Source organism: Arvicola amphibius, chromosome 7 (genome assembly GCF_903992535.2).
Source record: "Arvicola amphibius chromosome 7, mArvAmp1.2, whole genome shotgun sequence".
Lineage (NCBI taxonomy): Eukaryota > Metazoa > Chordata > Mammalia > Rodentia > Cricetidae > Arvicola > Arvicola amphibius.
Window position 1 is genome coordinate 42,880,289 of NC_052053.1, and position 12,518 is coordinate 42,892,806.

At 50.9% G+C, this 12,518-nt stretch overlaps 1 protein-coding gene across 1 annotated transcript; it reads right to left on the bottom strand.

The window, feature by feature from the left end:
• Positions 1-7,927: 7,927 nt before the first annotated feature.
• Uap1l1 (UDP-N-acetylglucosamine pyrophosphorylase 1 like 1) lies at positions 7,928-12,213 on the bottom strand. Its single transcript, XM_038337056.1, has 9 exons — positions 11,904-12,213; positions 11,467-11,671; positions 11,103-11,278; positions 10,687-10,859; positions 10,378-10,571; positions 9,810-9,950; positions 9,157-9,342; positions 8,530-8,596; positions 7,928-8,178 (listed from the first exon to the last, which is right to left on the bottom strand). Exons 1-9 carry the CDS (start codon positions 12,190-12,192, stop codon positions 8,086-8,088), a joined length of 1,524 nt encoding a protein of 507 aa, XP_038192984.1. The 5' UTR covers positions 12,193-12,213; the 3' UTR covers positions 7,928-8,085.
• Positions 12,214-12,518: the final 305 nt, after the last annotated feature.

Below are 12,518 nucleotides of genomic sequence, written 5' to 3' on the forward strand. Positions count from 1 at the left end.
GCTTCTGTTGGAGGCTGCCCTCCACCTGGTGGCAGGGAGGGTACAGGGAAAAGAAAGAACCAGTTTTCTCTCGGAAACCCAGTCCCAGGTCTGAAGAGGGGAGAAATCCACGGGAGTTGGAGCTTGGATTGGCTCAGCTGGGAGTGGAACACGTCCAGCCAGCTTGGGCACAGTCCCTTGGGACAAGCAGCCCAGAGCTGTGGCATGCTGGGCACAGATCAGGGAAGCCCCATCCTGTGCAGATACCTACCTTCATTGTTATGGATTTCTGGGGGTGTCGGTGTTGCATTGCCCATACCTGCAGTATTTCATGCCATGTTACTTCTTGATTCCTGCCTGCCATCTGTTTATACAGTCCACTCCCATAAGCCCTTTGAATATAGACAGCATCTTCTGTGGCATAATACATGGCTATTTCTTTATTGTGCATTTCTTCCTTTTTTTTAATTCTTGGTTTTTGAAGACAGGTTTCTCTGTGTGCCCCTGGCTGTCCTGGAACTCACTCTGTAGACTAGACCGGACTGGCCTCAAACTCAGAGATCTGCCTGCCTCTGCCTCTCTTTCTTTTTATTTAGGGTTTGGCATCCTGGGAATTTTCTATGAGTCATCTCCCTTTTTTAATTTTTTTGTTTTGTTTTGTTTTTTGAGACAGGGTTTCTTTGTAACTTTGGATCCTGTCCTGGAACTAGCTCTTGTAGACCTCGAGGCTGGCCTCGAACTCAGAGATCCGCCTGCCTCTGCCTCCCAAGTGCTAGGATTAAAGGCGTGCACCACCACCGCCCGGCTTCCCTTTTTTTAGTTTTAAAATTTAGATACATTCATTTTATTGTATGTGTTTTGCCTGCGTGTGTGTTTGTATCACATGCATGCTTGATTTTCTTGGAGTCCAGAAGAGGCATTGAAATGCCTGGAGCTAGAGTCACAGGTGGTTATCAACCACGCTGTGGGTACTAGGAATCAGACCAGTGTCCCCTGCGAGAGCAGCAGGTGCTCTAACCACTGAGCCAATTCGCCAGCCCCTATTTCCCTCCATTCTGAATTTTTAAAAAGTTTTTAAAGTTTTATTTTATATACATTGGTGAATGTCAGTGTGAGGGTGTCAGATCTCCTGGAACAGGAGTTGCAGACAGTTATGAGCTGCCATGTGGGTGCTGGAAATTGAACCTGGGTCCTCTGGAAGAGCAGTTAGTGTCCTTAACCACTGAGCCATCTCTCCAGCTCCCACCGTTTTGAGTTTTTTTTTCAAGTTATAAACTGATTGGCCCATTAGCTCAGGCTTCTTATTAACTCTTATAACTTATATTGCCCATTATTAGCCCATTATTCTTATCTGTGTTAACCATGTGACTCAGTACCTTATTCAGCAGGGCAGTCATATCTTGCTTCTTCTGTGGTCAGGTCACAACTCTGTTTTGAGTTGGGTTTTTTTTTTGTTTTGTTTTGTTTTGGGTTTTGTTTTCTGAGAAAGGGTTTCTCTAGCTTTGGAGCCTCTCCTGGAACTAGCTCTTGTAGACCAGGTTGGCCTCAAACTCACAAAGATCCGCCTGCCTCTGCCTCAAGGTGTGCACCACCACTGCCCAGCTGTTTTGAGTTTTAAAGTGGAGAGATGTATACAGTTATCAATGTCCTTAATTTTGAGTTGGCCATTTCCCCTCTACCTTCATACTTCATGCACATCTACCTAGATACTTTTAAGTTTAAAAATGTTTGAGATTTTGCCAGGCGATGGTGGCGCACGCCTTTAATCCCAGCACTCGGGAGGCAGAGGCAGGCGGATCTCTGTGAGTTCGAGACCAGCCTGGTCTACAAGAGCTAGTTCCAGGACAGGCTCTAAAGCCACAGAGAAACCCTGTCTCGAAAAACCAAAAAAAAAAAAGTTTGAGATTTTATTATTATGTATATGGATGTTTTGCCTGCATGTATGTCAGTGCACCATGTGTGTGCAGTCTGTGCAGTCCAGAAGTGGGTGCTTAATGCCTTGGAACTAGTTACAGATGGTTGTTAGCCACACGCAGTGCTGGGATTTGAACCTAGGTCCTCTGGAAGAGCAGAAGTGCTCTTAACCACTGAGCCATCTCTCCAGCCCCAGTTTAATTTTAATTTTAAACTTTTAGTTTTTGTTTTGTTTTTCAAGACAGGGTTTTTCTGTAGCTTTGTAGCTTGTCCTGGAACTCACTCTGTAGACCAGGTTGACCTTAAACTCCCAGAGATCTGATCTGCCTGCCTCTGCCTCCTGAGTGCTGGGATTAGCTGTGCCACTATATCCAGCCCTTTATTTACTCATTTATTTATATTAGGTCTTTCTATATAGCGCACGCTGGTCCACTTGTAAAGCAAGTGCTATCACCGCACAGACCTCACTTTGGCACGGGTATGTTCTGGCGAGTCTCCCTCCATCTTGTCTCTGTCTTCTGTGAGGCTTCCTGTTTGGCCCTGGTTTCCCTGCCTTGTATGGATCCTTTCATGGTAACAAACGTCTGACCACTTGAGTTCCTTCATTTCTTGGGCCTCAACTTCATCCAAGGGAGCTGAGGCATCACACGGTCAGTTGTGATAGGGACTCTTGCCAGGCAGAAGCTCCATGTTTTTTAATGCCTTATAGATTGGTCAAAGGGGTCAGCAAAGCCTGACAAACCTCTCTGAGGAGTCAATGGGAGGTGGAGGGAGGAGAGGGGAAGGAGGGAGGAACTGGGGTTTGAGGAGTTGATGGGAGAGGAACTGTGGTTGATAGGTAAAATGAATTTAAAAATTTTAAAAAGAAAAATGAAATAAATAAAAAATAAATTGATCAAAGGAATTTCTCAAGTAAATGTCAGGAGCCAGGCATGGTGGTGCACGCGTACCTTTAATCAGCACTCAGGAGACAGAGGCCAGCCAGGGCTACATAGAGAGACCTTGTGTCAAACAACGATAGTGTAATAGTCCTGGCTGTCCTGGAACTCACTTTGTAGACCAGCCTGGCCTCAAACTCACTGAGATCCTCCTGCCTCATCCTCTCAAGTGCTGGGATTAAAGGCATGCACCACCACCACCACCAGGCAAATAAATATATTTTTAAAATGTATATTGATTGAGTTCACATAAAAAATCACTTTTCTAGACTCTGACTTGTGTAGCCCCTCTTGCTCCATGATCATCAGATGCCATAAGTCTGCACCACTATGAAATTTTTGTTTATTTAAGACAGGGAAGTGGTGGGGCAAAACTTTAATCCCCGCACTTAGACGGCAGAGGCAAGTGGCTAGCCTGGTCTACAGAGTGAGAGTTTCAGGACAGCCAGGTCTACACAAGGAACCCTTTCTCAAAAAACCAGGAAGGAAGGAGGGAGAAAAAGGAAGGAAGGAAGGAAGGAAGGAAGGAAGGAAGGAAGGAAGGAAGGAAGGAAGGAAAGAAGAATGGTTGGTCGGACAGACAGACAGACAGGGCTTTCCTAGTAGCTCAGGTTGTCTTCAGAATCATGGTCTTTCTGCCTCTTCCAGGTGCTGGGATTGTAGGCATGTGCCGCTGCGTGCAGCTTGCTGAGATTTCTTGTCCTGTTTGTGCGTTCACTGGTAGGTAATGGACTTCCTGAAGGTGTGGACGAGTTCTCCTTATGGTTCTGCTTGTTCTCATCCTGCTCCTCTGATGTTTGGCCTGCACTGTCATGTTTCCAAATAGTCCCACGGGCTTCTGCACTTCTTATGTAGACACAGGTGTCACTATTGCCATAGATGTGACTGTTACATGCCATCTGGTGACCATATGGCTCCCAAAGATTTATAAGTGGCGTTGGGTCCTGTCCTTCCTAATTATCCATCCCTGCCTCTGAGTTCTGTGGTTTCTTTTCTGCTCCTGTTTTTCTTATTGTCATTTATCACTATTTTTGATATATATGACTAATATGTCATCATTTGTTTTACTCACCTGGAAGACAGTGCATTTTGTTACTAGGTCATTCGAATGGCCTTGTAAAGTCTTAAAAATGATACTGCTTCCCCCATGGGTTCATGTATTTTCATGCTTAGACTCCGGTTGGTGAACTGTTTAGACAGGGTCTCACTGGGTAGCTCTGGCTAGTCTTGAATTTACAGAGATCTGCCTGGCTCTGCCTCCCTGGTGCTGGGGTTCAAAGTGAACACCACCAAACTTGACAAATACTGTTTATTGATTTTTCAGACAGGGTTTCACTGTGCGCCTTGGCAGGCCTCAAACTCATAGAGATCTGCCTGCCTAAACCTCCAAAATAAATAATGCGAATATTTGGTAACACAGTGTAATTCTATAGTCTGCCTGAGACCTGAGCAATGATGGATGTGTCATCTGAAGTTCACTCCTCTAATGATGCTTTAGGTTTTATGTCTGTTTGTTGTTGTTTCAAGACAGGGCTTTTCTGGGTAGCCTGGCTGTCCTGGAACTTGCTCTGTATGCCAGGCTTACTTCAGACCCAGAGATTCACCTGTCTCTGCCTCCCTCAGGGATGCGATTAATGGCATGCACCACCACCACCCTGCTACGTAGAACCTTTGATAACCAATTCCTCATGAGTTGAGATCTCTCATGGTACATGCTATGCACCTTCTTGACTCTCAAGTCTTTGGACCTTGATCGGCACAGATAAGAGCACGCACTTCCTTTCTGCACCAAAGTCAGGAGTCACCCTAATCCGTGCATCACGTAATTGTGAGCAGACCCTGCTTAAAGATGCAGCTTTGGTCTCTTCATGAACCTTTGGTAGTGTTTTGTCTGTACCACCAAATGGCTTATTTGGAGGGGGAAGGATCATGTTCACTAGAATCCTTTTTCCTTTTCTTTTTTTAAAGACAGGATTCCTGTTTCCCTGGCTGTCCTTAATCTTGCTTTGCAGACCAGGCTGGCCTGGAACTCAAGAGATCTGCCTGTGAATTCAGGGATTAAAGCAATGTGCCATCAGACCTGGCTTACTAGATTCCTTTTCTAATGAACAGATCCTTTTTTGTTTGTTTTTGAAGACAGGGTTTCTCAGTGTAGTGTTGGAGCCTGTCCTGGAACTCGCTCTGCAGACCAGGCTGGTCTCAAACTCACAGGGATCTCAGGGCTTTGATTAAAGGTGTGCACCACCACCACCCAGGAAGAATGGAATCCTGCTGACCACAGCAGTGATCAAGCACAGGCTGAGCCAGTGCCAGAGACCAGCATGTTATGTCTTTCCATAATTCACAAACTACCTTGATTTCACTGGGTACTTGTGATTTTGCTTGGTGCTCATGATCACTGGCAAGCATGGGTTCCTTTAGTCCACTCCAATCTCAGTTACTAACAGCAGCAGCTCTGAGATCACATACTTCGTACCACACAATGACGTGGGTTACAGAACCATTAAGAAGGGTTAGAGACTGAAAGATTCAGGGCTGAAAGCAAAGGCAGGGAGCAGACGCAGAAACCAGGCCACAGCAGGCTGGGCGGAAGCGAGGTTCTTTCTTAGCAATGATGATTTTCCGGGCTGGTCCTAATGTGTTTGGGTACTAGAGATGGAGATACAACAGACTTCTACTATGTAAGATGGCGGAAACCCATGTAAAGCTCAGTATGAAGACCGCTGTCTTCTATGCAGAAGAACCCAGAACAGGCCCAGCCTGCTTTCTCATGACTACGGCTAGACCAGAGTCCTGTGCACCTAACAGCACTGCTGGGCCCTCCCTGCTACTCCTATGGATAAGGGATAGAACAGGGAAGCTTTATTCAGCCCATGGGTGTGGAAGCTATGCTGTAGGGCAAACTACTTATGTTTTCTGCACACATGGTCCAAGTAAATGCTCAAACCTGGGGCTCCCTGCCTCATGTTTGCTCCAGGTTTGTTTCTGAGATAGGGTCTCACTATGTAGTCCTGGCTGGCCTGAAACTTGCTATGTAGACCAGACTAGCCTCAAACTCAAGAGATCCACCTGCCTCTGCCTCCCTAGTACTGGGACTAAAGGCATTCGCCACCACACCCAGATTCCAGCTGCACATTTAACATGTGCACTCTGGCTGTGTGTTTCTGGGTGCCTGAAGAGCTCCCCACATGGCAAGCCTGCCTGGCCTGTGGTTTCTCTGAATTTGAAAATTCCTGGTTTCAGGTCTCCTTCCCTTCTTGAGGTCACATTTAGTGCCCTTCTTGTTATTTTCCCACACACACCAGCGGCCAGTCCCAGCAATGCTGCCAAGGGATGCTTTATGCTTTCTACTGCCCTGAAAAAATACCTGCTTATCAAAAAGGGAAGTGTATATGGGTGAGCCAGCAAGCTCACTACAGCAGTCTTTCCTGGACTGTTCCAGGTCTTGGTGAAGAGGTGGCTGGAAGCAAGGAGGGTTTCCTGGGCAGCCTGCTGTTCCAAAGCCCTGTCCCTTGGATATACCCATCCCCACGTCTGTATGCACCTGAGGCTGGAGCTGTCAGAGAACGCTTGCCCACCATGCAAATGAAGCGTGGGATTCATTCCCACCACCCCAAACTAAGTGCCTTGTCAGCAGGGGCAGATGTCCAAAGTTATCCTTTGCTTTGTAGCTAATTCATGGCTAGCCTGGGATTCATGAGACCTCCTCCCAAGAAAAGATAAACCAACTCCTGTAGCTTGGAGTTACCAAAAATGTCCTATCTGTGAAAATAATGTCCACTCTTTCCAAAGTCAATAGTCTTTTCAGGGCAGCCTGGGACTAGAAATGGTGGGGTGTGACTATGGCGAGCTCTATGGTGAGGGAGCAATTATTCATCTTGATTGACAGAGGGGTACCCTAAACATAGCCACATGAAAGCTCTATAAACACTGAACTCTATCAACCCCAGTTTGATACTGTCTTATAATCACGTAAGATGCAATCACCTGAGAAATGGGTGAAGGACACGGAAACCTCTTTGAATCTTTTTTTTAACTCCTTCAAGAATTCACCCAACTGATTGTTTATTCAAGAAGATCCTGAGACTTTGATCTCCCCAGGGGCCGTCTCCTGCTCCAGGCCTGTGGAGCAGTAAGGGAAGGGCGCCAAAATACACCGTTTGCCTCTGAGGCCAACAGCAAGATGACCACAGAGCTCAGCAAAAGCCCAGTGTGCCTTCTACACGTCACTCCCAACAGTGGCAGCTGTGGGCCTGATCCTGCCATCTTTCCCGTGTCCGAACCCACTCCTTCCACACCCCAGGATAAATACACTTGCCCCGCAACCTCCTCTGGGAAAGTGGACAGGAATGAACAGGAGCGCATACACCTGGAGCAAGGTGGCTGCCTGTTCTAACCACTGTTACGTTACGGGGAAGGGCGGGGAAGGGCGGGTGTCACCATTTTCCCACACGGGAGAACAGCCGTGAGTCAATGGAGTTAGCGTCAGAGACAGAACAAGGCTGGGTGGCAGAGCCACACACCACTTAGGCTACGTCTCTAACTGGCAACTTAAGCTCTGGGAGAAGAAACTAACCAGGATGATGTGCGCTCCTGATGCAATCAGAACCAGTAGCCATCCCAAAAGGCAACAGTGTGGCCTCTGGTTCTTGGGGAGGAAACTACTTAAGAGCACAGTAGCCAGGCCCACTTGTGGGTGTTGACTGGGAGCCTCCGGCTGGGGAGAGATCTACAGAAGGCAGGGAGAACTGCTTTCACCTCAGGTTTACGGACCAGAGTTCTCAAAGCCAGTCTGAAGCATGGGCATCAGACCTCGTCTGTAGGTATGTCTAGGTACATGGGGTGACATGTTCAGCTGGCTACTGGTTCTGCTGCTGGGAGCGGTCCTTTAACCATTCCCCCATGAGGCATGTCTGACTGACTGTTGATGATGTGGCTGGTCTGTGTGCTGGCAGGGCAGATGTTATAGGGCATCTCCTGTGTTGCCTTCTCAGATAACACCTCCCTCACACCCTGCCTCAGGCCCCATTTCCCAAGGTCCCACCCCGCTGAGCCCCAGAGCCAGCAATGAGGCAAAAACCACACATACAGACAACCACAGTCCACAGGGGACCCAAGAGGTCCCAACCTTGTGATGTAAACTAGCACGCCCCCTTCCGTATCCTGCAGGCCAGCATTTCTACTGAGAGCCTGGGCCAGAGCAGTATCAGCATCCTAGAGGACCCCAGGGCTGGAGAGGCTGGGAGCAAGCAGGTTAGCACTCCTGTGGCTGCAGCAGCCTGGCCTGGTCCTCATCTAGAAGAAATGGAGACTGGAGTTTTCGGCCTTGCAGGTATTTCTCCAGCCCCTAGAAACAAAGAATTGCAGCGGCTAAGGGTCCACCTCATGTGCCTATACCCGCTCCAGCCACCCCAAAACAGCATTCCAGTGCTACCCTGTCAGGCAGGGTCAGAAGAGGGCTAGTTTCTTTCCTTCAGGAAGATTCCCCAAAGTCTTGGTCTCAGCCTTGATTTTTTTCCTGTACCCTGTCCCCTCCCTAGACTCCAGACCCCCCAGACCCCCCAGTCCACCTCATTCATTGGCCATCTGAATCAGGGCTGTGACCTGTCTGCTGCCCACTGCCAGCTTCTCCCATTTTCTTCTTCTGGTTCACACAAACCAGACTTCACGAAATCCTGGACGGGGCCTACACACTCACCTCTCCAGAGTACGACACCAAGGGCGATATCTCGCAGATGGCTGGAGGGTCTCCATTTGGGAGCAAGCTGGGGGAGAGCAATGGTCAGCATCTGTCTCTATAGTGAATGCTGGGGACCCCCAAGCACCCTCAGGACATGAAGAGGCAAGCGCCTGTCCAGCATCAATGCCACACGCTAGTCGCATCTCCACAGCAGATTCCTCCCTCTGCACAGCCCAAACCTATGCATGCCATCTGCCAGGAGTCAGGCTCTGACCTAGCTACACAAATCACTACACAGGGTCCCTGCGCGGAGCTCAGGCAGCCAGGCCAGCCACACCTCCAGCACAGTAACGGGAGACAGACACCAAAGGTCCTTTCCCTCTCCCATCCCGAAGGTCAGAGTTTCCTGTATCTCTTCAGGGTCAGACTTAGGTCTCATCTTCAGAGCTTAGGAGAGTACACTTGGGGACATCCGAGACCCTGCCTCTCTGACTTGAGACTATGAGGCTGAATCACCAAGCAGGCTGTCACATTGCCACCTCATTTGGTGTGGTGCTGTCTTAGAAGCCAGCTGAGACGGTGGCAGCATCAACAGGTCCCCGGGAGGAGAATGCTGCTCCCCAGGCTAACCTCAGAGCCTCTCACCCAGACTGCTCGGGACGTTGGACTCCATGCACATCCAGGAAGTGGGCTCCGGCCTGCAGAGCCCAGCGGTAGTGCTGAGTCAACAAGGCTCTCCTGGACGTGGACGGGTTGTCCCTGCTGGCTGTGTCTGCATTCTTCAGCGGGGAGAATTCCTCCTCTCGAGATACTTCAAAGGCAACGAAGTTCCTGGGAGAGAGAAGGGTTCATCATCCTGCATCCCAGCCGGCTGTTCCGCTCTGGACAGGCAAGGGGAGGCCAGATTTCCCTTAAATGGGAATCTGTTCCTGTGAGGATGGTGGTCTAGGAGGGCCCCACAGGCATAGAAAGCATCTTACTTTCCTGAAATCCTAAGAAGCCTCGAATCCTCCAAATCTCACTTGCCACCGGCTCAGAGGTAGAGAACACAGGGACTCACCCAGCAACTCCAAAACCCAATCTTGGACCAGGATTGTGGTTTTCTCAGACCTCTGCTCTTACTCTTCAGGCAAGAACACCCTCTGGACTTCCCTGAGACAGACTATAGTCCCTCACTCCCCCACCCCTGCCCTGCCCTCACCAAGCTTCCATTCCCCTACTGTCCCACGGGACCTCTGAACCCACTATCAGAACAAAGAGAGGGAAGAAGAGAAAAGTAAGTGACTTCTACCACTAACTTAGCAAACTGGAACACATCAAACACAAACTTCTCCATCTTTATCCCATTCGGTCTTAGCGGCTTTACCAGATTTCCCTCCTCATCCACGTACGGGACCTTCTTCACAGCCACATGCAGCTTCAGCAAGGGCTCAAACTCCCTGGTGGCAAGAGGGCAAAGGGGGTGTGGTTCAGACAGGGCACCCCGGAACGCCAGTCTTCACGTGTGTACCCGGTCAGGTGAGGCGGCACTAGGAACTAGCTACATCTCTGGGAAGGACACAGGTTTTCTCCCAGTCTTCCCAGGGCCAGTAGCCAGGAACCATCAGCCAGTGCTGCCCAGGCTAAGGACAGGGCAGAGGTGGCATCCATGAGCAAGGGGGTCAAGATATCCTTGACCAGGGTCTCATTCAGGCTGCCCAGAGCTTGACTCAGGTGGGATCTGGCTTGTTGATAGTGACAGAAATTCTCACTACTTGACCCCTTTGCACTCCCAATGGGGCCCAGCTCAGGCTAGGTCAGCGCTAGCTGTTATGGGAGGTAGACTCTTAGACTCTTAGATTCTAACAGCCACCTGTTGCCACACACCTGGTGACCATATCCAGGAAGTCGCGGGTGAAGAAATGGTTGCAGATGTTGCCTGCGTTGTAGAGCAAGCCCCCATCAGCCCCTCGGAGCCCAGCAGTCTCAGGGCTAATCTCGCTGTATTCCACCACCTGGGGGACACCATCCACCTGGCACACCACGCCCACAGGCTCCTCGGGGTATGCTTTCTCCACCACCTGCAGTCACCAGGTATAGACTTAGAGTGCCAGGAGTGACAGGGATGAGAAGAGGGACAGGGTTTGTGCAAGAGACAGAGCCAAGCGCCAAGGACAACGAAAGCTTGGCGCTCACCTTGGCGCCACAGTCCGCTCCGCGAAGCACACAGAAGCCTATGAAGGCTGGGTCAGCCAGCCGCACCAGGATGTTGTCCACACAGTACACGTGCACAAACTCCACGCCCCGCTGCTTCATGTCCTCCAGAATGTGGTGGTCAGCCAATGCACTATACAAGCCACCATTGCCATCTGCAAAGGAGAAAGGAATGGGTCTTCCCACGGACTCCAGCTTGATCACCTGCTCAGTCTGGTAAATGCAGCAGGAGCAGAAGCCACCAAGAGCCTTATGATTGTATCATGTGACAGATGAGACTGCAGACTGAACAGGGGCCACACTGCCTGCCTGTGCACATCTTACCTGGGAGTCGGGCCTCCTGACCCACAGCTGCCCTCTGTGGTCCAACCCTTCCCTGTCCAAGGTGTGGGCCATACCTGGTGCCATGGCAACCTTGTCTTTCCGTTCCAGTATGGCCTTGCCCTCAAAGGTCACAGCGGGTAGCATACGCTGCTCGAACAGGACCACGTTAGCTGGGTCTAGGTGGAAGAAGTCATGCTCCTTGAAGAACTTGATGGTGGGTCCTAGTGTAAACTCACTGGTCATGATGTACCTGTAAAAGTCCCGGCAGTGAGTGGCTTCCAGAGGAATCTGGTTCACAAGTCTGCATGGGGCTCATTAAGGGCAGGTACTGGGCTCTCTAGGGCTGTGCTAGAATTGGGTCTCAGGCACTGGTGTGGGGCAGTCCTGGGTCACTTAAATAACGGTGATCTTTCTGGGAGGTTGGCAGGGAGGACACACCAGGGAACGGTGCAGTGGGTTCCCAGTCGCTGGCCAGCCAACTGTTCAACGCGGCGGATCCGCTCTGCCTGCAGTTGGTACAGGGTCTTCTGGCTGGGCAACCCTACTTGATACATGCCCTTGGGGTAGGTGACGCCCAAGCGAGTGCCCTGCCCACCGGCCAGCAGCAGGACAGCCACCTTGTTCAGAGCAATCTGTCGGAAACCTGGAGAGGAGGCACGTCGTGAGAAAAGGCCTCTTTCTCTAGAGAGAGCCACTCATGAGCTTGCTACTGCACGACTTCGGGGTCTACTAAGCGCAGGAGGAAGGACGTGCAAGGAAAACAACTCCACACAGCACTTCCTGAGCCGCCACCCTCCCCTTCCCCGTAGGCACTAATTCTACTGGACGCGACGGACAGCGCTGGCCCAACCCCCGCCCCATACGGCGCTGCCTACCTTCCCCTTCCCACTGCAGGAGTGTCTCTTGGTCGCAGCGGATTGCGCTGCCCACGAGTTCTGGGGGCAGGGGCTGCAGGCGCGCTTCCAGGTCGGGCAGAGGGCCCGGGACTAGCGCGCAGGCAGCCGAGGCGCGCTGGCAGTGCTCACGCAGGGCATCGGGTTCCAGAGAGGCGAGCTCCGCCAGCAGCGCAGCTCGAGACTCCGGAGCCAAATCAGCCCAGAAGCGAAGGAGATGATCCTGGCCAGCGCGCTGCAGCTGTGCTCGCACATCCTGCTCCGAGGCCATGCTCCAACCGCAGCTGCTGGCTCAGTCTGTACTCAAGACCTTATGATCAACATCACGAGACCTCAGGCGGGAGGCGCAGATCCCAGAGAGGCCGGCCCAGGGCGCAGCCCCTCCACCCGGACCCCGCCCTCTTCTCCGTTGGGGCTTCAGTTCGGTCCTCTTTAGCTCCGCCCCTCTTCAATTTCTTTTAGTACAGTCCCCCTCCAAGTTCCTGGCCCTGAATCCCACGACCTGGTATCTCTGTAAACTGCGCTCCAGGCTATGCATAAGACCCCCGATCCCTTCTACCCCTGCCCCCCAAGCTTAAGGTGTACGGTCCAGGACAG

What these genes read in the sequence shown, in the direction of transcription:
- Uap1l1 (XM_038337056.1), bottom strand. Translation starts at nt 12,192, where the DNA reads ATGGCCTCGGAGCAGGATGTGCGAGCACAGCTGCAGCGCGCTGGCCAG. An exon ending in CAAGGTTGCCATGGCACCAG is followed by an intron (nt 10,860 to 11,102) that starts GTATGGCCCACA and finishes TCTCCTTTGCAG; the next exon opens with ATGGCAATGGTGGCTTGTAT. An exon ending in TTCCTGGATATGGTCACCAG is followed by an intron (nt 9,951 to 10,377) that starts GTGTGTGGCAAC and finishes TCTTGCCACCAG; the next exon opens with GGAGTTTGAGCCCTTGCTGA.